The sequence below is a fragment of the Lupinus angustifolius genome, chromosome LG18 (genome assembly GCF_001865875.1).
Source record: "Lupinus angustifolius cultivar Tanjil chromosome LG18, LupAngTanjil_v1.0, whole genome shotgun sequence".
In the NCBI taxonomy this organism is placed as follows: Eukaryota; Viridiplantae; Streptophyta; class Magnoliopsida; order Fabales; family Fabaceae; genus Lupinus; species Lupinus angustifolius.
The window spans coordinates 5,596,130-5,620,390 of NC_032026.1; the positions used below are offsets into that span (position 1 = coordinate 5,596,130).

Here is a 24,261-nt window from a genome sequence, read left to right on the forward strand (position 1 = left end):
ATATAGCCAAAACCATCCGCTCAACCTGAACAAAGAGAAATTAAAGATAAAAACAATCCTAAAGTCTTAATTATGACCTAAAATGTAAGTTAAATGCAATGCAAATGTAGCATATGAAATGGCAAATAGTCAAAGAATGACATTATAACCAACCTACTAAGTTTTGATGAAGAGAAGGTGTTATATGGAATCTTGAAGACTTGGACATCACAACAAACAACATACCAAAAGCTCAAGGTCAACATCATAGAACTTAGGATTGTTTTTCATATTCAAGAGTCCTAAGATGCTTGCCTAGGATTGAGTTTAGGTTAGGTGAACCCAAGATGGAAGTCTCACAAAAAGTCTAAAATGAAAATCGTATAGGTTAAGGCATCACATCTACATATATATATATATATATATATATATATATATGCTAAGTAAGGTTCATGCATTTGCATTAGGCATACATGGTTTTGTGCATAAAGGAATTAATCATTTCAAAAATCATATTGCATGTTCCTTCATCATATAGAGTGTTTACCGTACAGTTGGGAAAAACCATTTTCAAACAATATTAATCGATTAACTCATTTGATAATTGATTAAGTCTTGTTGAAATTCGTTAATCGATTAAAGAAAGATATAATTGATTAAAAGGAGTTATAGTAGCTAACCTCCCAAGATTTCTGCTTGTTAATCGAGTAAGCAAGTTATTAATCGATTAAGCCATAACTGAAAAACTGTTTTCAAGAAACACGTTAATCAATTAACATGCCTTATAATCGATTAATGCCAGTTGCAATCAGTTATGAACAAAAAATTTTATTTGAAACATAACAAATCAGTTTTTAATAGAGAAGTTTTTGCACTTTCAATGAACAACAAAAATGAACAGAAAGAAAGAAAAACTCAAGATTCATAGTGCTTAATTTTCAAGGCTATCTTATTGATCTTTGAGAAGTTTTTCTTGCATACATTTATAAGAGAGAAAAGAGAGAAAGTATTTTCCAATGTGCTAAAAATTTTCATTCAGTTGAAAAACCTTGCATGGTTTCCACATTTAGTTTTAGGGATGTTTGTGAGAACTTCTGTCAAGGGTTATAGAGCCGAATTCAGAGTATATATCTGCACAATTTTGTGTGCAAAGTAACTCGGTGAATTTTCTGTTATTTGAGGATAATTATTGTGGTGTGTGGTATCATTGCAAGTTGATAATCGGTTGTCTTCATAAGGCAGGGAGTCTTGAATCGAGCGATAATTTTGGCTGGGGCCAAATGGCGCGAACGGTGTGGTATCCAAGTAGGCATTGATAGTGGTCAAACTGAACTTGGTGGCTAAACAGATTCAAGAATGAAGTTTCTATCTAGGGTTATTGAACATGTGATTATAATTGAATATACATTTCTCATAGTGAAGAAAAATCTCTCAGATCAACCGAGAGGCTTGGACGTAGTTTGCAAGTGGACCCACGAATGAACTAGGATAAAAATCCTCAGGCCATTTTCTCTTTCCCTATCTCTTTACGTTTCTGTCTTTACTTGTTTCTTTTGTCTATTTGCATTCTGTGATTAAGTTCTAATTGATGTTAATCTGTTAATAATCATGAATCAACATTAGGATAGTAAAGATCAGGATTCATCGTTATTTTCAAAGCAAGAAAAGTCTAATTTTTCAAAGTGTAAACAAACAGTATAATCGATTAACGAGCTAACCATATTCACTCCCCATATTCTGCGCAAAAATTGGAAAAGCAGGATTAGTGATCCACTACACATATTCACTCCCCATCTAGGTGTGTTCTTACCTCACTGGTATCCAATAAGTGGTATTAGAGCTAGTACAAAGGTACCTTCTTGGCTGCTTAATTCGTTGATCCTAAGGATTAATCACTATAGGTTCCACTAACCCTTTCGGCGGTGATGGCGCATCCATCAACCGCCCTCAAATTTTCAATGGCAAGGGGTACGCCTACTGGAAGGTGCGCATGCGAATCTTTATTGAGGCAATCGACACGGAGATTTGGGACTCCGTTGTCAATGGGCCTTTTACTCCACTACACTTGGTGGATGGGGGAGCCCAAAGAAAAACCAAAGGGATTATGGATTGACGAAGAGAAACGTAAAGCCCAGCATAATCTCAAGGCAAAGAACATAATAACATCTACCCTATCATAAGATGAATTCTTTCGGGTCTCACGATGCCTAAATGAAAAAGATATATGGGATTCCTTGTAAGCAACCCACGAAAGCACAAGTGAGATTAAGTGCACAAGATTCAATGCATTAACAATGAATATGAGCTATTTCGTAAATTTCCAAATGAATCGATTAATGAAATGCAGAAAAGATTCACTCATATTGTTAATCATTTAATTGCTTTAGATAATAGTTTTGCTATTGGTGAACTTACTAACATAGTGTTGTATTGTCTTGATAGGAAATGGTAGCCCAAGGTCACAGCAATAATGGAGTCAAAAGACTTAGACACAATGCCTCTAGAAACTCTCTTTGGCAAACTCCAAGAGCACGAAATGGAGTTGGGACACTTAAAAATGCATGAAGATTCAGACCGAAAGTAAAAGGGAATCTCTCTAAAAGCTACATCATCACAACAAGAAGAAGAGAGAGATGATGAAGATTTCGAGTCTAAATTGGATGATGAAACCTTAACTCTCCTAATTAGAAATTTTGGCAAATTTCTCAAGAAGAAATGAGGGTTCAAGCATTTTCAAAAGTAAGAAGCGGGTGATTCAACTAGAAGAGGCAAAGTTCCAAAAGATCGCCTCATTTATCATGAGTTTGGCAAACCGAGCCATGTGAAATACCAATACCCGAGTCACCTCAAGAACGTCGAACATGATAAGAGCAATCCCTAGGTCTTTAAATCCAAGAAGGCGTATGGGATGTATAGGAGGACGAAACAACAAGTAGCACATCCGATGAAGAGGAGAACGCCAAATTGTACTTAATGGCAAATACTCAAGAAATTGGCAGCACAAGCGATCCGGATGACACAAGTGAGGTACACTATTCTGACTCTTCTTCATGTTTCGATGAGTCTCCTACTTACGATGAAATGTATAGTGCATTTTTTGAGTTACATGAGGAGCTAAAGAAACTAGCAAAGGTAAATATCAATAGGAAATGAATCATCATGTTGCATGAAAGTAAAATAACTAAAATGCAAGAGGAATTGAATGAAGTAAAACTAGAAAATGAGACTCTAGATCTTATTTACTCTTCTGCCTCATGTAGTTGCACCACTAAATTAATTGAGACTTGTATATGAGATCAATGTGATGTTTTGAATGATGAAATTTCTGATTTAAAAGATAAATTAGAAAAGTTCACATATAGTAGTTATAATTTGAACAACATACTTGCTGCATCTAGAAATGTAGGTAATCATGGAGGTCTAGGCTATAAACCAAAGAATAAGAGAAAACGATATAGAAGGCATCTCACATGCATAATAGGTCTAATCATAACATGCCTACATTAAAGTGGTAAATATGGACATACATCTATATCATGCTACATTAGAAAATACGGAGTGCCTAGTGGCAAATATGTATGGATGCAAAAAAGGGCAAGACTATTTGATTACTAACAAGAAAGGACCCAATATAACTAGGGTACCTAAACAAGGCAAGTAAATTGTTTTGTAGGTACGCTTTCGGACTCAAGGACAACACTAGTACTTGGACAGTGGATGTCCAAGGCATATGACGGGTGACATATCAAAGTTCTTGGATCTCTCACTCAACGGTAAAGGTTATGTCACTTATAGAGACAACAATAGAGGAAGGATACTAAGCATCGAAAGAATTGTAAATGCTTCACAAGCCATAATTGAGAACATGTTGTATGTTGAAGGACTAGAGCACGACCTACTAAGCATTAGCTAGTTGTGTGACAAAGGTAATAAGGTATCCTTCGACTCAAACTGTTGCATCAATTGTGACGAGGTAAATAATAATGTTAAGTTTGTAGGGCAACGAATAAACAACATCTATATGATCGATTTGAATGGTGTTACCACTATGTTTTCAAAATGTTTTATCACTAAAGAGAGTGACATCTGGCTGTGGCACAGACGAGTAGCACATGTCCATTTAAAACATCTAGCTAAGTTATCATCGCATGACTTAGTTGTAGGACTACCAAAGCTTGATTTCAAATCAAAAGACTCTTGTGTCACTTGTCGAAAGTGTAAACAAGTGAAGAGTTCATTTTCGTCAAAAAATGTGATATCCACAACAAAACCTTTAGAGTTACTCCATATGGATTAATTTGGACCATCACAAATAATGAGCTTTGGTGGTAACTACTATGTGTTGGTAATTGTTGATGATTTCTCTAGATATACATGGACTTTGTTTCTTGCTCTGAAAAGTGATGTTTTTAAGTCTTTTAGAAATCTAGCCAAACAGCTACAAAACCAATTTGATCACAAGATAGTTTATATTCGCAGCGATCATGGTGGAGAATTTGAAAACCACTTATTTGACAAATTTTGTGAGAAGCATGGGATCCTACATCAGTATTCGGCTCCTCGAACCCCTCAACAAAATGGAGTTGTTGAGAGGAAAAATCGAGTATTATAGGAGCTTGAGGAACTAGCTAGGACAATGCTAAATGAAAGTAAGGTTCCTAAGTACTTTTGGGTCGATGCAGTACATACTACTTGCTATGTAATAAATCGAGTACTACTTAGGCCTAAACTCTTAAAAACCCTGTATGAATTACTAAAAGGCCGAAAACCTAATATTCCACACTTGCATGTTTTTGGGTGTAAATGCTTCATATTGAATAATGGTAAAAGATTACTAGGAAAATTTGATTCGAAAGCTAACGAGGGAATATTTTTGGGGTACTCTATTCATAGTAAAGCATATCGAGTCTTTAAAAAATATACTATGCATGTTGAAGAGTTTGTCCATGTAAAACTTGATGAATCTTCTTTGAAAGAGAAGAGGAAGGTTTTGTGTGATGATGTTTCAGGTGCCCTCTTGGTCAGATAGTTGGGTTCACCTCTTAGTCCTTCCCCAATGTATCTAAGAGGTGTAATTTGTTGGTTAGACAACTGACACGAATAAAAATCAGTTTAATGATTCAAATCATAACACTCAATGAAATAGAAATAAGAACAAGTGTTTATTGAATGTAAAAGGGCATAGCTCCAATCCTGGAAACAAATAGAATTACTCACTCATAATGGAGAAGAGAATATCAAATTCTAAATTAGAGAATTTTAGTGTAAAGTGTGTTCAATCATTGAGAGAGATCCTCTATTTATAATAATTACAAGAGATCAGCCTAAGCCCATCAAAACAAATCAAGAATAATCAGAAAAATAGGAACAAATCTATCATCGACGACCAAGGGTGTGGGACACGGCCTGGCCGTGGATCGTGGCCTCCAAAGGGTGGTTTTTAGAAATCTAAATGAAACACGACCGTGGGTGATGGACATGGCCTGGGACACATCCCATGGGCGGTGGACACGGCCTGGGCTCAAAATCACGTTGGTGGTGGAACACGACCATGGGTCCAAACACAGCCTATATGTATTTGGCGCCTTTACTTCAAGATTCTTATCTTCGACCCATGCTCCAAGGAGACTTTTTCTAACCTTTCAATTGGTCTTATCATTGCCTCAACACTGACTTCCATCTTTATTTCATCTAATTTCCACTCTTTCCAGCTTAAATCCATCCAACTTGCACAATAGAGCCAAAAACATATGCACAACTCGAACAAAGAAAAATTAAAGATAAAAACAATCCTAAAGTCCTAATTATGTCCTAAAATGTAAGTTAAATGAAATGCAAATGTAGCATATGAAATGGAAAATAGTCAAAGGATGCCATTATAACCAACCTACAAAGTTTTGATGAAGACAATGTGTTACATGGAAGCTTGAAGACTTGGACATCACAACAAACAACATACCAAAAACTCAAGCTCAACATCATAGAACTTAGGATTGTTTTTTATATTCAAGAGTCCTAAGATGCTTGCCTAGGATTGAGTTTAGGCTAGGTAAACTCAAGATGGACGTCTCACAAAAAGTCTAAAATGAAAATCATATTGGTTGAGGCATCACATCTACATATATATATATATATATATATATATATATATGATAACTAAGGTTCATGCATTTTCATTAGGAATACATGGTTTTGTGCATAAAGAAATTAATCATTTCAAAAATCATATTGCATGTTCCTTCATCATATAGAGTGTTTACCGTATAGTTAGGAAAAACCATTTTCAAACAATATTAATCGATTAAGTCTTGTTGAAATCCGTTAATCGATTAAAGAAAGATATAATCGATTAAAAGGAGTTATAGTAGCTAACCTCCCAAGATTTCTGCTTATTAATCGATTAAGCAAGTTAATAATCGATTAAATCATAACTGAAAAATTGTTTTCAAGAAACATGTTAATCAATTAACATGCCTTATCTCAAGGATAATCGAATACGGAAAATCGAATATTTCAAGGGATAATCAATTCAAGACAAGGGGTTTTAGAATACGGAAAATCGAATATCTCAAGGGATAATCGATCCTTCCTAGTTATAGTTATTCGAGTAATGTTCATCCATGTATCACCACAACATTAATCCACACATAGACATAACTTAAACGATATGACTTAAGAGATCATCCATACTTAATCCTAATAGACAAACAATTTGTATCAGTAGGGAATTTCTTAATACTCAAGACAACTCCAAACTTTTGAGGTAGTTTAAGAGTTCTGAATGTCATATTCTAACACCATTGTGTCACGATGTATTTCCCCTCACCTTAGAGTGTCGCATGAGTGGTTCTCTAGGTGATAAGTGCCAAACAAGTATGTTGCCCAACTTCGGAAGGTTCGGAAATAAACACAAGAACAAATCATTAGATTTGCGAGTTAAAATTCTTACATGATAACCCTTAGGTAAAGACATATTTTAACCATCATAGATTCAATCATTTTCATTCATCCGGTTCAAGATTACATATTCTTGAACCATCCTTTATCATCAAAAGTCTTGTTTAAGAAAATAATCATTTTTAGAATAAGACTTCAACAAAGCTTGTGCTTTTAACTTTAACACAAATTAATACTTTCATGAAGACTTTTTAAGTCATATTCACCACTTTAAGGTAAGTTACTTAACCAAAGCCAACATTTTAAATTAAGTTCTCTTAATTTAAACTTACCACTTTAACGTAAGCTAACTCAAGTGGATTTAATACTTTTGAAATAAAACTCCATGGTCATTTCAACATATTTCATTCTAAAGCAACCACCACAAGGGTTGATAGTGTTGATCTCATTCATAAAAACAATATTTTAAAATCAAGATATTTTATGTTAAACTTACCACTTTAAAGTAAGCTAACTAAAGTAGATTCAACAAAATTCTATGGTCATCTCAACACATTTCATTCTAAAGCAACCATAAGGGTTGATAGTGTTGATCACATAGTCAAGAACATCATATCAAAAGTTAACATTTTAAATCAAGATCTCTTAAGTTAAACTTACCACTTTAAAGTAGTGTCATAAAAGTGTATGAAATTTAGGTATGTTTGGCACTTATCATTATGTAAAAGTCTAATATAAATGTATTGGTTCGTGATTTGATCTGTTTTCTAGTAACAGAAAATAATTTATTGAAAAAATGGGATAGATCAATCGGGACTTTTAATAAGAACATGAATAATGAATTTCACATCTCCGCAACTTATATCACACCAATGACTTTGCACTCTAAATAGAGGCACATTGAGGTTTTGATATAAATTATAATGATATACATTTTTGAATTAGCGGAGAAGAGGAAGAAGCAAGACTACCGGAGAAGAGGAAGATGAGTGGAGAAGATGAAGATGGTTGTTCTTTTTCCTTTGGAGAAGATGAAGACGAAAACAAATGGAGAAGATGAAGATGGTTGTTCCTTTGCCTTTTTTGTCTTTGTCGCTCCCAAGTCCTAACTTCTCCATAATCGATTATCAATATTCTAAGACATAATCGATTATTTGGTCTGGTAATCAATTATCGATATCATAAGTCATAATTCTTTTAGCTACTATAACTAGAAATAATCGATTAACCTTTGGCATAATCGATTATCAGTGTTATAAAATAGTCTGAATGAAATTACATCTACTTTAAATATTTAGTTTTGGTAATTAGCAATATTTTGGTGATTATGTGTTGAAAGAATTTTTTGTCGAGAGAGAGATTTTATTTTTCCCCTCTCAACAAATCGTCCCTTAAACGTGCCAATTTTTGAAAGGTTATTACTCTCATTTTTGGTGTGTTCTTTTTATTTGATTAAGTAAGTGAACTCGGTTTTATTCTTTGTTCACCATCTCGACTTTATTGAAATAAATTCCAACGCCGGTATAATGGTTTCAAGAATATTCCAGTTACAACTTACTTCTTAATAATCATGTGAATGAGTTATTTCTTCTTTGCCCCATCTCGGCTTTGTTAGAATAAATTCTAACACCAGTACAATGGTATCGAAGCAATCCCTTATTACATAATTATTAAGTACCTCTGAATACCATCTCGGTTTGAGGAATAAATTCCAACATCGGTTTAATGGTATTCTAATGTAAAAAAGTGATGAATAGTTAGTTATTAGAAATAGATAAATAAAGAACAAAAGAATAATAAATTTAAGTGACATTTATTTATTTACTTCCTTTCGGGTTCATTTTATTAACAAGTCAAACTTCTTCCTTAAGGAAGGTTGGTATTAAAGAATAAGTACATTACGGAAAGTAAATAACAATAAATAAAAGTTAGTAAGTTAGTTTCATCACTTTTGTATATTAAAATGTGTTTTCAACAAATAAATTTATTGATAACACTTTACTATTTTACAATTTACACCTCTTTCAATATTCAATTGTAGTATAGTATAGGGTTATGTTGAACCACAAGGAATTGCCTAATAGAATGAATCATATGAATATGGCAATGCACAAATAATGAGTTAAACATATTTGGGTAGTTTTTGTTTTGAATTGCATATAAACAATTAACAAGAAACATAAACTACATATTAACAAATTCTTGAGGAGACAAGAACATTTTGAATAAGGAAAATATTTCTCAACTCCTTATGAGTTTGAACTACTTAGACAAGTTCTTATGGTTTACTTTTATTAACTCCAAACACCAAGTTCTAAAATCCTCCTTTTAGTGTGTATCATAAAATGGTAGAATGATAATCACTTATATTTATTACTAAACAAATATTACGTCCATAAAGAGACTAGGTTGTCACAATCTAGTCATTGACGACTCTAATATTGATGTAGTAATGAATATAAGATCTTAAGAAAAGTATGCTTAACATGAAAAATAAACTAAGTAGTAAAACTACTTCTTAGTTTATTTGTTAAGTGTTTGAGACAAGTAATTTTATGACTTGAAATCAATTTTTAGGTGATCAATCTAAAAAGAGCATTAAGAATTTCTCAAACAAGTAAAATTAATCAAAGCACCAACTTGAATGATTAAAATTCAAACCTTTTAGAATATAAGAATAAGTAGAAATACATAACCATATTCAAAAGAAATTGTTAGGAGCATGAGCCATCCATCCAAGGATTGGATGCTTTGAGTTCCAAATGAGATTACAAAATTGATTTTTGCATCTCATTTGCCTTCTCCTTTTCTCCTCTTGAATTCCAAACTAAAATTACAATTTACTTGAAATAAAACTCCTAAGAACTAAGAACAAGAAGAGAGAACTTCAGAGAATTTCTAGGCATAATGTGTAAGATGTATTTTGTGTTATTGATGATGTCCTATGCTAGAATGGAATGTGCCATATTTATAGAAATTCTTCTGGGCCACTGAGCTGTTTGTCAGTCCCGCTAAGCAGCTGACCAAACCCTTCAGCATGGGTTTGGTCCCTTGATCAAGTAGCTTTGTCACCTCCTTATGCTTGACTCATCAAAGCTAATTCTGAGCTATGAAACCAGCTATTGTGAGCTACTCTGAAAATCCTATGGTGGGCTACTTGAGGTGAGGTCATTGGTGACTTCATGGTTTGCTTGATGGCTAAGTCAAGTCTGAGTGCATACCGCTTAACACACATGTTGCACCGCTAAGCTGCTTGTTCAATAGCTTTGACCGTGCAGACTGGGACGTAGCCTGGTGCTTGCTGATCTGGTCAGGAGTCTGATTCGCCGCTAAGCTGCTTAGTTGGACTGCAAAGACTACCGGAGAAGAGGAAGATGAGTGGAGAAGATGAAGATGGTTGTTCATTTGCCTTTGGAGAAGATGAAGACGAAAACAAATGGAGAAGGTGAAGATGGTTGTTCCTTTGCCTTTGTGGTCTTTGTCGCTCCCAAGTCCTAACTTCTCTATTTCTAACTTTGGCACAAAATTAGGGTTAAAACTTAAAACAATATATATTAAAATATTAATTTATTAATTGTGACAGGTTCGGGGTGGTTTTGGGGTAGGGTACTACATGTACCAAACCAAAATCCGAAAATTAATATGGGGTAAAACCTGAACCCGAACCCAATAATAGCGGGTTTAACTCGTTAAATTGGGTTGGGTTTGGGCACGTACCCACGAGTTCAGTTTTCATTGTCATCCCTACATGTGGTGGTTAGTCACAATGATTTTGGGATGAATGTTTTCCCGACTTCATGACAAATACTAAATACATAATAAAAAATGTATACGCTCGTGTCCTGTATAATGGTATTTGATCCTATAAGGTTTGTTCAGGTCTAAAAGACCAATTCTAAGGCCAAGTTCTAAGGTCGTATATGCAAAATTTGGTGGTACTAGACTTCCTCTAAGTTTCCGGACTACCATCACTAGTGGAAGATGACAACCTGGATATCACAAATATGACACGAAGATGTTTGAGATATCATAGGAGTCATATCTGTATTATTCAGTAACAATTCGAGTTATTCATCAGCGCAATATTGAAGTGTGCATGGAGGCCCAATGACAACAAATTAATGTATCCTAACAATAGGTAAATAGGTTTGGTAGATGGTCGATAGAACAATGCATGATGTGTGAAGTGTGTGAGGGAGTGTACAAACTTGTTCAAAATAAATGCATAAAATCCATAACCACCCTAAAACATGCACATGGGCGAAAAATACATGTTTTATAAAAAAGAGTTAAATATTACATAAGTAGTAAAAAAACAATTAACAAAAACAACAACAAAAGGATAAAATTAAAATTATGAACAACATATCCACATAATTAATCATAACTGGTGTGACTCTCAGCTATCCCCACTGGAGTCATCATGCTGTCGATACTCCACTTTCGTGGGTGTGACGAGAATAATGTAAATAAATGCAATGGATTCGTCATCGATGTTTCGTAGAGGGAAAACGTGAAAACCCAATTTAAAAATAAGGATTTATATGCTCGTAGAGAAAAAATAAGTTCGTGAGTTAGTTATGGATGAGGAATATATTAGACATATCATATCGCTCATTATAAAAATGGTACCTAGATCAGTTGTGGGGATATTCATTCAAAATATTAATTTCAACCTTACATTATTACACAAAAAGAAAGACAAAAAATATTTTTATTTTTTTGTGTCTAATATGAAAATACATACTCATATGTATCTCTAACTGCAGTAGAGAAATCAAGACTACATAGTTCTTCTAGAAATTAGTTGATCGGTTGATCTATTTTTATTTTTTATAAAGTGAATAAGGTGAGATAACACGACAAGACACTAGTCCTATAATGCATTACCTCTTCTTGCTTAAGGGAACATAAAATAGCACGACAAGGAACTAGTCTTATAGTGCACTATTTACATTGCTTTTGTTAAAAAAATAAAATAACAAGACAAAGTAACGCGACAAGGAACTAGTCGTATAGTCACTACCTCTCATTGCTTCATACAACATAAAGTAACATGACAAGGAACTAGTCCTATAATGCACTACTTTACATTGTGTTTATAAAGTTATTTTAAAAATAACAAGATGAAGTAACACGCCAAAGAACTACTCATATAATGCACTATTTTTTATTGTTTCATACAACATAAAGTAACGTGACAATGAACTAGTCATATAGTGCACTACTTTGCAGTGCTTTTATTAAATTATTTTTTTAAATAAAAAAATGAGGTAACGTGACAATGAACTAGTCCTATAATGCACTAGCTCTCATTGATTCATACAACATAAAATAATGCGACAAAGAACTAATCCTATAGTACATTACTTTACATTTTTTTTATAAAATTAGTATTTTTATTTCATTTTTTATGTTATAAAAAAGTTTCAAAACAGTAAAGAGAAAACAGAAAAATAAATAATATAAAGAATAAAAACAAAAATGGTGAAATAAAATAAATAAAAAGGATTCGAGTTAGGGTTGCATGATGGCACCCTCACCAACTGCTTGGATCACCAGCGATGGCTCGCCGAGGAGACACGAACATGCACTACTGGTAGTCAGCGTTGGAAATCGATGCCCCAATTCCAGGGACGTGTTTTGTCCCCCTTTATTTGTTCATTTTAGCTAACTTAAGAAACCAAATATTTGGTTACTCCATGAAATTGATACAAATGGATTTAAGCAGCAATACCACATGACAGTGAGCAAAAAGAATAAAAAATAATAGAAGAAAAACTTGTTGTCGTTACTTTGCTGATGAAGAGAGAATGAGAAAACCAATATTGTATGGTTGCACCCTCATTTTTTCTTTTATAGATGAATAATGTCTTCACTTTATTGCCTTTTTTTTTAATTCTAAGTGTGGCACATTAGTGTTAAAATTAGGATTATGATGGGAGGGTAAGTTAGGGTTGTTGAATGGGCCACAAACAACTCCAATTGCCTCACTTTTTTTCCTCACTTTCTCAGTTTGCATTCTAAGCACTTCTAAGAGAATTCAAGGTATTTCTCTTCTTGTTTTCTCAATCTCTCACACATACACTATTAGATAGTTATCATCTTTTAGTATGTTATTCTTAATTACATGATCAACAATATCAACCCTTGTGGTTGCTTTAGAATGAAATGGATTGAGATGACCATAGAGTTTTATTGAATCAACTTAAGTTAGCTTACTTTAAAGTGGTAAGTTTAACTTAAGAGATCTTGATTTAAAATGTTAACTTTTGATATGTTGTTCTTGACTATATGATCAACACTATCAATCCTTGTGGTTGCTTTAGAATGAAATGGATTGAGATGACCATAGAGTTTTATTGAATCAACTTAAGTTAGCTTACTTTAAAGTGGTAAGTTTAACTTAAGAGATCTTGATTTAAAATGTTAACTTTTGATGTGGTGTTCTTAACTATGTGATCAACACTATCAACCCTTGTGGTTGCTTTAGAATGAAAGGTGTTGAGATGACCATAGAGTTTTGTTGAATCTACATTAATTAGCTTACTTTAAAGTGGTAAGTTTAACATAAAATATCTTGATTTTAAAATATTGTTTTTATGAATGAGATCAACACTATCAACCCTTGTGGTTGCTTTAGAATGAAATGTGTTGAAATGCCCATAGAGTTTTATTGTTCAAAAGTATTAAACCCACTCAGTTAGCTTACGTTAAAGTGGTAAGTATAACTTAAGAGATCTTAATTTAAAGTGTTGGCTTCGGTTAAGTAACTTACCTTAAAGTGGTGAATATGACTTAAAAAGTCTTTATGAAAGTATTAAAGTTAAAAGTTCAAGCTTCGTTAAAGTCTTATTTTAAAAAGGATTGTTTTCTTAAACATCTTAAAGAAGACTTTTGATGATAAAGGATGGTTCAAGAATATGTAATCTTGAACCGGATGAATGAAAATGATTGAATCTATGATGGTTAAAAGATGTCTTTACCTAAGGGTTATCATGTAAGAATTTTAACTCCCAAACCTACTGATTTGTTCTTGTGTTTATTTCTGAACCTTTCGAAGTTGGGCAGCATACTTGTTTTGCACTTATCACCAAGAGAACCACTCATGCGACACTCTAAGGTTAGGGGGAACACATCGTGACACAATGGTGTCAGAATATGACATTCGGATCTCTTAAACTACCTCAAAAGTTTGGAGTTGTCTTGAGTATTAAGAAATCTCCTACTTAATCAAATTGTTTGTCTATTAGGATTAAGTATGGATGATCTCTTAAGTCATATCGTTTAAGTTATGTCTATGTGTGGATTAATGTTGTGGTGATCCATGGATGAACATTACTCGAATAACTATAACTAGGAAGGATTGATTATCCCTTGAGATATTCGATTTTCCGTATTCTAAAACCCCATGTCTAACGGTCATAATCGATTATCATGGTTGATAATCGATTATCGATATCAAAAATCAGAATCTTGTATCTATTGTAACTAGGAGTAATCGATTAACCCTTTTACATAATCTATTATCGATATCAAAAATCAGAATCTTGTAGCTATGGTAACTAGGAATAATCAATTAACATGTAACATAATCGATTATCAATATTCTAAGACATAATCGATTACTTGGTCTAGTAATCAATTATCGATATCATAAGTCATAATTCTTTTAGCTACTATAACTAGAAATAATCGATTAACCTTTGGCATAATCGATTATCAGTGTTATAAAATAGTCTGAATGACGAAAAGTATGGGAATGTGAGTAATACAAGATAAAATACTTTAGAAAGGACTGATGTCCCAAAAATGAAACAAATACTTATCGCTAGAGCATAAGTAAATGTTATTTACCGGTAGTATGGGTTGTTGGTGGTAACGGGATTACTTAGGGCCCTCCTAACAAAGTCATCGAATATTATGTCGTTAAGGGCAAGGCCCAAAATGTTATGTTTATCACGCAGCGAGATCGTATGACCGTAGATGGCTTAGTCATTGACCTGTCCAGGGTGATTCAGCGATGGTTCGTAGTGGTGAGGATATTATTCCTCTTTTATGTTATGACGTAAGATCGGGCCCCACAAGAAGCATTCATTTAGGAAATGTCTTAGGTTGGGCCAATCTTGAAAAAATAAATAATGATTAAAAGATTTAATCGGCTAACCTCAGTTGGTGTGCATACTCATTATGAATAATGAAGTAGTGGAGAGAAAAGTTACGGGAGACGAATGAGCCCTGAGATGTTGAGAGGGACGATGATGGCGATGATGTGTCAGCAAAAGCCTTGAGGGAGAGTCTAGGTGAGACGAGTCTCATGTATTCCTGGATGAGGTATTTTGTTGGATTAGACAGTTTTCACAGCGCAAACTAGACAATCTCTGACAACTTTGCAATCAGGATCAATGAAAGAGATGCTCAGAAAGTATTTGATACGACACTGTCCTGAAATGGACAGTTCCATTGGAACAGATCGATCATATATCCTTGCGAGGGATAAGTTGGTGCGTTCAGATCGACTTGTTATGAGACCTGCACTCTCAGCTATTTCTGATCATATATCCTTATGAGACCTGATTTTAACTTTCCATTCGAGCTTATACCTACCACACACAATTTCTTTTTAGCTTTGGAGAATAACAACTTATGAATTATGAAATTTGAGTGTGTCCTAAACTAATTAGTTCTCTGATTTTATCTTACTTATTTCTATTTTACTTCAAGTCTTAACATTGGTACATTGCACTATTTCATTCCTTATGAAGTAGTCACACTAGTAGGGTATGCTCAATGGATATAGTAGGGTATGCTCTATTGATATCAAATATTTTATATATATATATATAAAATATTTGATATCAATAGAGCATACCCTACTATATCTTTATACTCAATGTGATTTAGAAGTAACTGACTTATCTAATCATTGTTTCATTTATTGAGTTAATCAATTATGAGTTGATAATTTCATTTTCAATTTAATTATATACTTTTATTCTCAACTTTGAAAATTTTAATTTCAATTTGTCTTTTAACTATATTGACTTTTAATTAATGAGATTCATTTTCTTATGAGTTTTCTTTTGTTTCTATGACTTTGTAGTGAACAAATTGATTTCAGATTAGAAATTCACTTGTAGTAGCATATAAAGAATGTATTCTCAATATCATACAATAAAAATATGGATAATGTGTCAACATGCTAGTAAAAATGTAACTTAAAAAAGTTAAATTGACTATTAAATAAAACTCATTTTACTCAAATAAATATACAAAACAAAGTTATCAATTCAACATTATGAATTAACAATATAACATAATATTATAATTATAAATTAACAATATAATAATATATTTATGATTAACGTGATATTACAATCATGTTGTTATATATATAAAAGAATAGTGAGGTTGTGTACCTCATTATATACCCGGACTCATTAGACTCATCCAACAATAACTCTCAAAATCTGGAGTCACAATTATTCGCGACTCCATAAGCTTGGACCTAGACTGCACCTATTGTGGATATTATCTGCGAGTAACCATGAGTTCGGATATCTATTGTCATCCATATTCAAAACTTGTTAATATTTTGTTTTAGTACATCGGAAATAAAAGAGAACAAACTAGACTGAGGGGCAACGGTCAAGATGAAGCTGCATTTGACACTCCAAGGGAGTCGAACTCCACACCACGAGATTAGTAGATGAGTGGGATCCAATCTTAGCTAGAGAATCAGCCACACTGTTAGTTTCCCGATCTATATGCTTAATAACGACAACCCAATCCAGGGCAATCCACGCTTGAATCTTCCTCACCACTTGCAAAATATCCTGAAGGAATATCTGCACACCCTGAGGAAAAATGTGAATTGCTTCCAAACAGTCAATTTCAAGGATGATATTTCTGAAACCATGACTCCATGCAAGATTCAGACCTTGATCAATAGCCAAGAGCTCAACTAAAACCGGAGTGCCTCTATCAAAATTCGCTGAGAACCCAACCAACCACCTCCCTTCATGATCACGAATTGATCTACCTCCACCAATAATACCATTATGAATGATACAACTCCCATCCACATTAATTTTCACTTGGCCCACAAGTGGATAGGTCCACTGGAACAAAGTGAAATTATCAGTTATGTTCTCAATGTGGCCAATATGATACCAATCACAGAAATACTGATGGGCACGACGAGCAACAAAGTTAACATTCCAATTGTTTGAACCAAGGTGGACCTCATTACGCCATCGCCAAGCCCACCACACACCTGCCATGAACAGAAGCCCAGAACGATGATTGTAGTTCTCCATAATCCAGAGCTTGAAAGAATGCCTCCTCATGAAGGAACTAGTAGTCAAGCCAAGCCAATCCCATAGAAAAGAGGACTTCAGACAGTCTCTAAGGATATGTAATAGGTTCTCCACACCACCATGGCACCGTTTGCAAAGAGGATCGGAAGCTAACTTCCATTTGAAACGAAGTTCATTGGAAGGTAGAGCGTCATGCATTCCAAGCCAGCACATAAGTTTCACCTTCTCTGGGATTTTAAGACACCAAATCCACCGCTAAACTTTATCATTGGTGCCAACATCATTATCACTTGACCTAAGTCACACCCATGAGTGAACAAAGGTATTTTGGTTCAATGCTATGAATAATCTTGTATTGTAGATAATGTCTTAAGGATATACAAGTGATAAAAAGATAATGTTTTGTGAGCTTAAACATCTGGTCATATTTGTTCGATTTTCATATACTTAATATATTTAGAATCACTAAAATATAGAGAGTTGATATTCAGATGGTATTTTATGAGAACTTAATATTTATGTCTTCTATTTTTTCTTTTAAAATTGAGAAAAAGATGTATATATTGATAATGTAAGAGTTTTTTATATTGTCATTGCATTATCCATCATTATTGACTCATCTTCTTAAATAAAAATAATACAAATGAATGATGAATGAATTCTTACATTATCAGTGCATAGATATTACATTCTTTAAAATTAGTCTATCCGACTTTTATTTATAAACCTGTGAGCATATCATATTAAATTGATGAGAAAATAATTTATCCGCTAGAAAACATCCAACGCCATTGATACATTTATCAATAAAATTAAGACTGTATTATATAAGTATTATTAGTATAAAAATTTATACACAATCAGTATATCATCTATTATTCATATTACTTTTTTTTGTTGAGTTAATTATCATTAAATATAAATGGTTAGTAATAAAACTCTTACCTTACATATCATTCATGTATAATTTTTATAGATATTAAAATAAAAAATTATTTAATTAAATAAGTATAGGTTGAAACACTATCCATGTGGTCTATTCTCCGCACAAACACAATCAGACTGTATTGAACGAGAGGCAGAGAGCACTGAACTGACGTAGATTTTAGCTATGTCTACTTCCAAGGCAATAATGTCTTCATTAACACACATGCGTCCTCTAACATGCGCCGCATCAGCATCTTCTTCTTATCCTTCACGACTGGTTCCCTACGCACCTGACCTAATAAAATGGGTAACCAAAGAAGGTGGTTTCTTGCACCCAGCGGTTAAGATAGCACACTCTCATCATTCCAATGGTCTTGGACTAGTGACCAATCAACAAATTCCAACTGGCACTGACCTTATTATTCTACCTCACCATCTTCCTTTGAGTTTTAGGTCTTTTGATTCTGATCAAAGTCAAGATTCCGTTGATTCTGTGCTTGCTCAATTGGCACACCGAATTCCTGGTATTTATTCTTTTCTCTTGTATTGTGTTTCGATTCTCTGTTGTTAATTTCGTGTAAATTTTGATGGAATTTAGGTTTAGTAATGGTTATTGCATTGAATCTCCACAACCATAATATATTTCAGTTTTGGTGATTGGAAGAACTTACAGAGAGTTTATTGTGGTTTTATATTCCCCTAGTGTTGATTGATTAAGTGAAGATATACATTCTTGGTTAGTTAAGTGGATTGAGATATGTGTTCATTATCTCTATTTCAATAAGCTTATTTGTTTGGTGTTAACTAAAGCTTTGTTTGGGAGTGTAGTTTTGGTAGAGAAGGAAAGAGAAATGATGACTTTGGAAAGCCTCTCTTTGTTTGGGAGTTAGATGAAGGAGACAAAAAACTTTTGGAGGGTTGCTCAAGCCCTCTAAAACCCTTCACGTGTCTATTTTCGTAGTCCCCGTTTGGGATTTTTCTAGAGACAAAATGTCAAAATAACTAAATACTTTTAGTAAAATTATAATTACATTATTATTGTCAATTTTTCATTGTTAATTACATTTTTTAATAAAAAATAAAAAATATTTTTACACTATCATTACTTTATCCCTCTCCCTATCTCTCATCTAAATTTCATACTCGCTAACAATGTAAGAAATTGCCTTCTTTTCCCCTTCACTTCCTCCTCCATTTTTGCCATTTGATTTCTCTCATTCTTTTTCCCTCATAACTCCCAAACATAGCCCAAGGATATGACCCACTTTATGCATAAAAAATTAATCTTTTTTAGTATGTGTGACACTTTCGGTAATGTCTGCAACTAAATGAAAATAAATTCAATTTAGTTTCTTCCAAAAAATCCTACTGAATAGACATTTAATTAAAACTGTTTTCCATGATGAATTCTTAGTAATGCCTGCATCTATATCACAGCATCAATTATAGCCTCATTTTTTAGAAATTGTCTGTGAGTGCAGTAAGTGTAACCGCAAGTTAAAACCATGGACGAACTTAGACTTGAGCATCACCTCACTGATGGGAGGTTATATTCGCTTTAATAAAGTTCTCAAATTACTTTCTGAAGTCACTGAAGCAGTGAAGCTCCTGAAGTTTATTGCATTCTAAAATGATCAGTTTATTTAATTTGGGGGGGGGGAGGGTATGTTTCTCCTGTGGTCATGAATTTCTAGCATAAAGTTCATTCCTTTATTATTATGTTATGCCAAAAATAAAACTAGTTCAATTTCTACAATATGTTTGGCCTGCCATGTTGTCAGAGAATTGTTGTTATTCTGAGCGACATCAATGTTGGCTTCAAGATCGAATGGTTGTGGTGTGTGATGATTTTCTATGCATCATATCCGTTATTCATAGAGTCTCAGATGAGAAGGTACAAATGTGCTTTAACAATCAAAATAAAGCATCGAGCGCAAGTCAAAGAGCAAAATTGTGTTTAATGTTATAGTGTAGCTCCAGCCTTCCTTGAACTCTTATTATTACTGTATTTCAATGCTTTTAATATCATCAACAATATTTGGTTATAACACAAGAATACCTATTATAAGATGGGTCTTAATAAGTTTAAGTCCTTGTTTACATATTTCAGTGTTATGGTTAGATAAAACTTCAATTTTATAATGGCACATAGATATCTTTTTCTATTCAGTATAGGCTGGTGACCCATGTTCTGATAATTAGGCTCTACTGAGTTTTCAATGTGAATAAATTGGACACTGTGATAGCTTTTGGCAGAGGAACTATGGGCAATGAAACTTGGTTTGAAACTTCTACAAGAAAGAGCAAAAGTTGGATCGTTTTGGTGGCCATATATCAGCAATCTCCCTGAAACATACAGTGTGCCTATCTTCTTTCCTGGGGAAGACATAAAGAACTTGCAGTATGCTCCTCTTCTTCACCAGGTACTATACTCTAGAATTGCAAAAAATAATAGTAATTTGACTGATGAAACATTAGAAGATTTTCATCCCCTCAGTGCAGACAACTAGTCAGGTGATGATTTATAGATTTTCGTTTTCACAAGAGAAATGAATAAATATACCATACCTAGTAGATCTTTAATAGAATAATGTTGCTCTAGCATCATATGCTGATAAATTTTGAGATGCATTATTGTGTACCTTATTTTTCAAAATTTTCTGTTTTTTTATTTATTTATAAAATTAATGTATAAAAATCCATTTGAAGCACTTAACCAACATATTTTTCTGTGCATTTCATTTGCTTTTGGGGACATGAGAGAGTCGTATACTCGTACCTTGATTTGAACCTTGTAGCTAATATTTGACTACGAATTTGTAACAAACACCACATGCTCAAATCATCTGTCTTGGTGTCTATTTAAATATATGCTGGTAGACATTCATTAGTAATAGTAAGTCATCTCCAAGTACAATTGTAAGCCTTCACTAAGGTTTGTAGCATGCCCTTACCTTGGAGTGAGGCAACCTTCCCTCCCCTGAAAACTTTTAGCTATATACGATATATGTAATTTTTTGTGTACACACACACACACAAGTGCCTTGCAGGCCTGCAGTATGAAAGTTAATTTAAGCCAATTAATGAGGCAGGTAAACAAAAGATGTCGGTTTCTTCTTGACTTTGAGCAAGAGATCAAGCGTGCCTTAGTCAATCTTACACCAGATAAGTATCCTTTTGGTGACCAAGAAGTACATGCATCTTCTCTTGGATGGGCAATGGCAGCAGTTTCATCTCGAGCATTCCGCTTATATGGTAACAAGTGTCCAGATGGAGTCCACATTGAGGTACCCATGATGCTCCCTCTCATTGATATGTGCAACCATAGTTTCAGTCCAAATGCCAGAATTGTTCAGGAACGAGATACTGATAACATGAAGATGCAAGTGAAGGCATGTTTTCTCATACTCTTTCCTATATAATCCCGCTGTACCTCTGCTTTTAAAGAATAAATTAAAACTGGATTTATCTTTGCCGGGGTAACTCTTTCTTTGCATCAGGTTGTGGCTGAGAGGGAAATTAAAGAAGATGATCCTTTATTACTTAACTATGGTTGTTTAAGCAATGATTTTTTCCTTCTTGATTATGGATTTGTGGTAGACTCCAACCCCTATGATCATATTGAGCTCAAATATGATATTGCTCTTTTGGATGCTGCAAGCATGGCAGCTGGAGTTTCATCACCAAACTTCTCAGCACCTGTTCCGTGGCAGGAACTGATTTTGTCTCAGCTAAATCTAGCTGGAGAAGCTCCAGATCTTAAGGTTTCTTCTTCTCCATGAAACTTCCTACTCTTATTTAATTAGGACTGTTTTATTTAATAAAAAAAAGTAAACTACTTTTCAATGATTCTGAAGGGTGCTTTTTCTTGTCTTAAGCTTAATGTGTATCAAAGCAAATATTTAATATTTTCTCTTTCAATGAACCAAATCTATTTTTCTAACGTTTTCCCACAGTTAGGCCTCGTATAAACTTTTAGTAATAAATTTTCCAAGCATAGTATCGGCTAGAATAAGTACCAAGTTGCATGATATTTGGATAGCCTTAGCACGATAATCATACTGTCTGTCATACAAATGTTCTTGCTGTTTGCTATCCAGCAGGATTTTGAGCAAACTGTTGGGAATGTAATGCTCAAGAATGTAAAAACATTCCCACTTAATAAGTTGGAATCCTAATTTTCCTATTCTTTCACAAGTTACACTCCCATTTGCCTGAGCATTTTCCCCCAATCTTCTACCGAACATGGACAAGCCACATTCTCAAAGAGATAGCCAGGAATGCATAAACGTTCCATGAACCAAAAGACTACTATACAGTATTCCTCATTTCAGTATCTCACCCATGGCACAAGTTCACATGTTTGTTTTCTTGTAACACAGGTAACCCTTGGTGGCCATGAAATAGTAGAGGGACGCTTGTTGGCTGCATTGAGAGTACTCCTTGCAAATAATATGGAAACTGCACAGAACTATGACCTTAACACACTCAAGTCTTTATCAGCCGAACCTCCTCTTGGCGTTGCAAATGAGAAAGCTGTATTTCGCACCCTTGTTGCTCTTTGTGTCATTGCGCTGGAACACTTCCCTACGAAAATAATGGATGATGAATCATTGTTGAAGCAGGGTGTTTCAGGATCAACTGAGTTGGCCATTCAATTCAGAATCCAAAAGAAATCTGTGATTGTAGATGTAATGAGATCTCTCTCGAGGAAACTAAAGCTTCTATCATCCAAGGAAACTGTGACTGATGAAGGCTAAGTGATAGTGAACATTTAGTAGTTTGCTTGTTGTCATGAATCTCATCTCCTCAACATTTCAGTATCATCTTGTTCCTTTACCAGCCGAAACATTTTTCATTTGTGAGTTGGGTTTTGAAAGGAATGGAAAGAGAAGGTTTGATGATCATCTTACAAATTTATTTCATGGCTCCCAAACCTTTTATTCCTTCAATTATCCTCTAAAAACCTATTCACAAATGGACCATTACATTGATTTCTTTTTCTCCCTTTTGTAATACTACTACTCCCTTTACTATGCTTTCTTTTTCATTTACCACCCTTTACTGGGGAAGGGTGGAATTTTGCTTCAATTGACATTTTTTAAATTATTAGCACTTAATATAATTATATTTTTACTCAACTTGTCAATATATTTTAATATCACACGTATATAGTAGGAATAGGGCTTTGGTTGTGTTTACATGATTCTCACGGGCTCTGTCATTGATATTTGATCGGGATGGATAATTTTCTACTAAATCAAGTTGACTCCTACCAAGAATATAAAATAAGATAATGAAGGATAAAAGTAAAATAATGACCCTGGCCTTTTTTCTGTAGTAAGGATTTTAATAAGAATCTATTGATATTTAATAGAATGATTAATTTTCCACCGATCATGTTTACTTCTACTAAAAATAAAACGAAAGATGATTAATATAATGACCTTTACATTTTGGCTTTGTTTTATGTTGTATTTCTAATATTTTGGACACATTGGATATGTATACATGCTTGAACACAGTAAAAGTTTTTTTTTATCAGCAATAAAAAATTTATTAAACAAGGGATAAAGTAATTAGGAGAACAAGTGGTACTCATATCTACACAATCTTTATAATTAACAAAGAGATGGACAATTTGAAGGGTGTCTCACCCAATCGACAAAAGAATAAGAGAACAAAGGAAAGGGAGCGTTGAGAAGGCCCAAGAATTCAAAAAAATAAGTTTCATCTCATCTTTATGTGTCAAATAGTCCAAATAGTGGCAAACCAGTGAACCTTCCACCAATGTTGTTTCTTGTTATCTAACCTCATGGCATTTTTGTGGAGTGAGAAAAAAAGTCTTGACATCATTATGGATAATAGAAGTTAACCCAAAGCACGAATAAAGCTTTTGCCAAACCAAATAGGATATAGAACATGAGAAGAACAAGTGAGTAGTAGATTCACCAACTCACCACAGATAACAAAGAGTGGTATCTTGAGCACCTAATCCACCTCTAAGAGCAAGGTTCACTTTAGTTGGGATCTCATCCAAGACAATCTTTCAAACTAAGCACTTAATCTTAGTTGGAACATTACAATCCCAAAGTCTTTCGAAAAAAGTAAGTGTGTCGCATCCTTTCACCTTTTGCAG

General features: G+C 33.8%; 1 protein-coding gene across 2 annotated transcripts; it reads left to right on the plus strand.

Moving 5' to 3' along the window:
* LOC109332141 (histone-lysine N-methyltransferase setd3-like) lies at nt 400-23,358 on the plus strand. 2 transcript variants are annotated; one of them, XM_019566988.1, is made up of 6 exons: nt 400-418; nt 18,572-18,646; nt 20,369-20,545; nt 21,215-21,514; nt 21,623-21,886; nt 22,505-23,358. In XM_019566988.1, the coding sequence occupies exons 1-6, from the start codon at nt 416-418 to the stop codon at nt 22,880-22,882; spliced, it is 1,197 nt and encodes a 398-aa protein (XP_019422533.1). In that variant the 5' UTR covers nt 400-415; the 3' UTR covers nt 22,883-23,358. The 2 variants fall into 2 exon arrangements, with proteins under 2 accessions (XP_019422533.1, XP_019422532.1); XM_019566987.1 differs by lacking the exon at nt 400-418 and having other exon boundaries at nt 18,241-18,646; nt 20,379-20,545.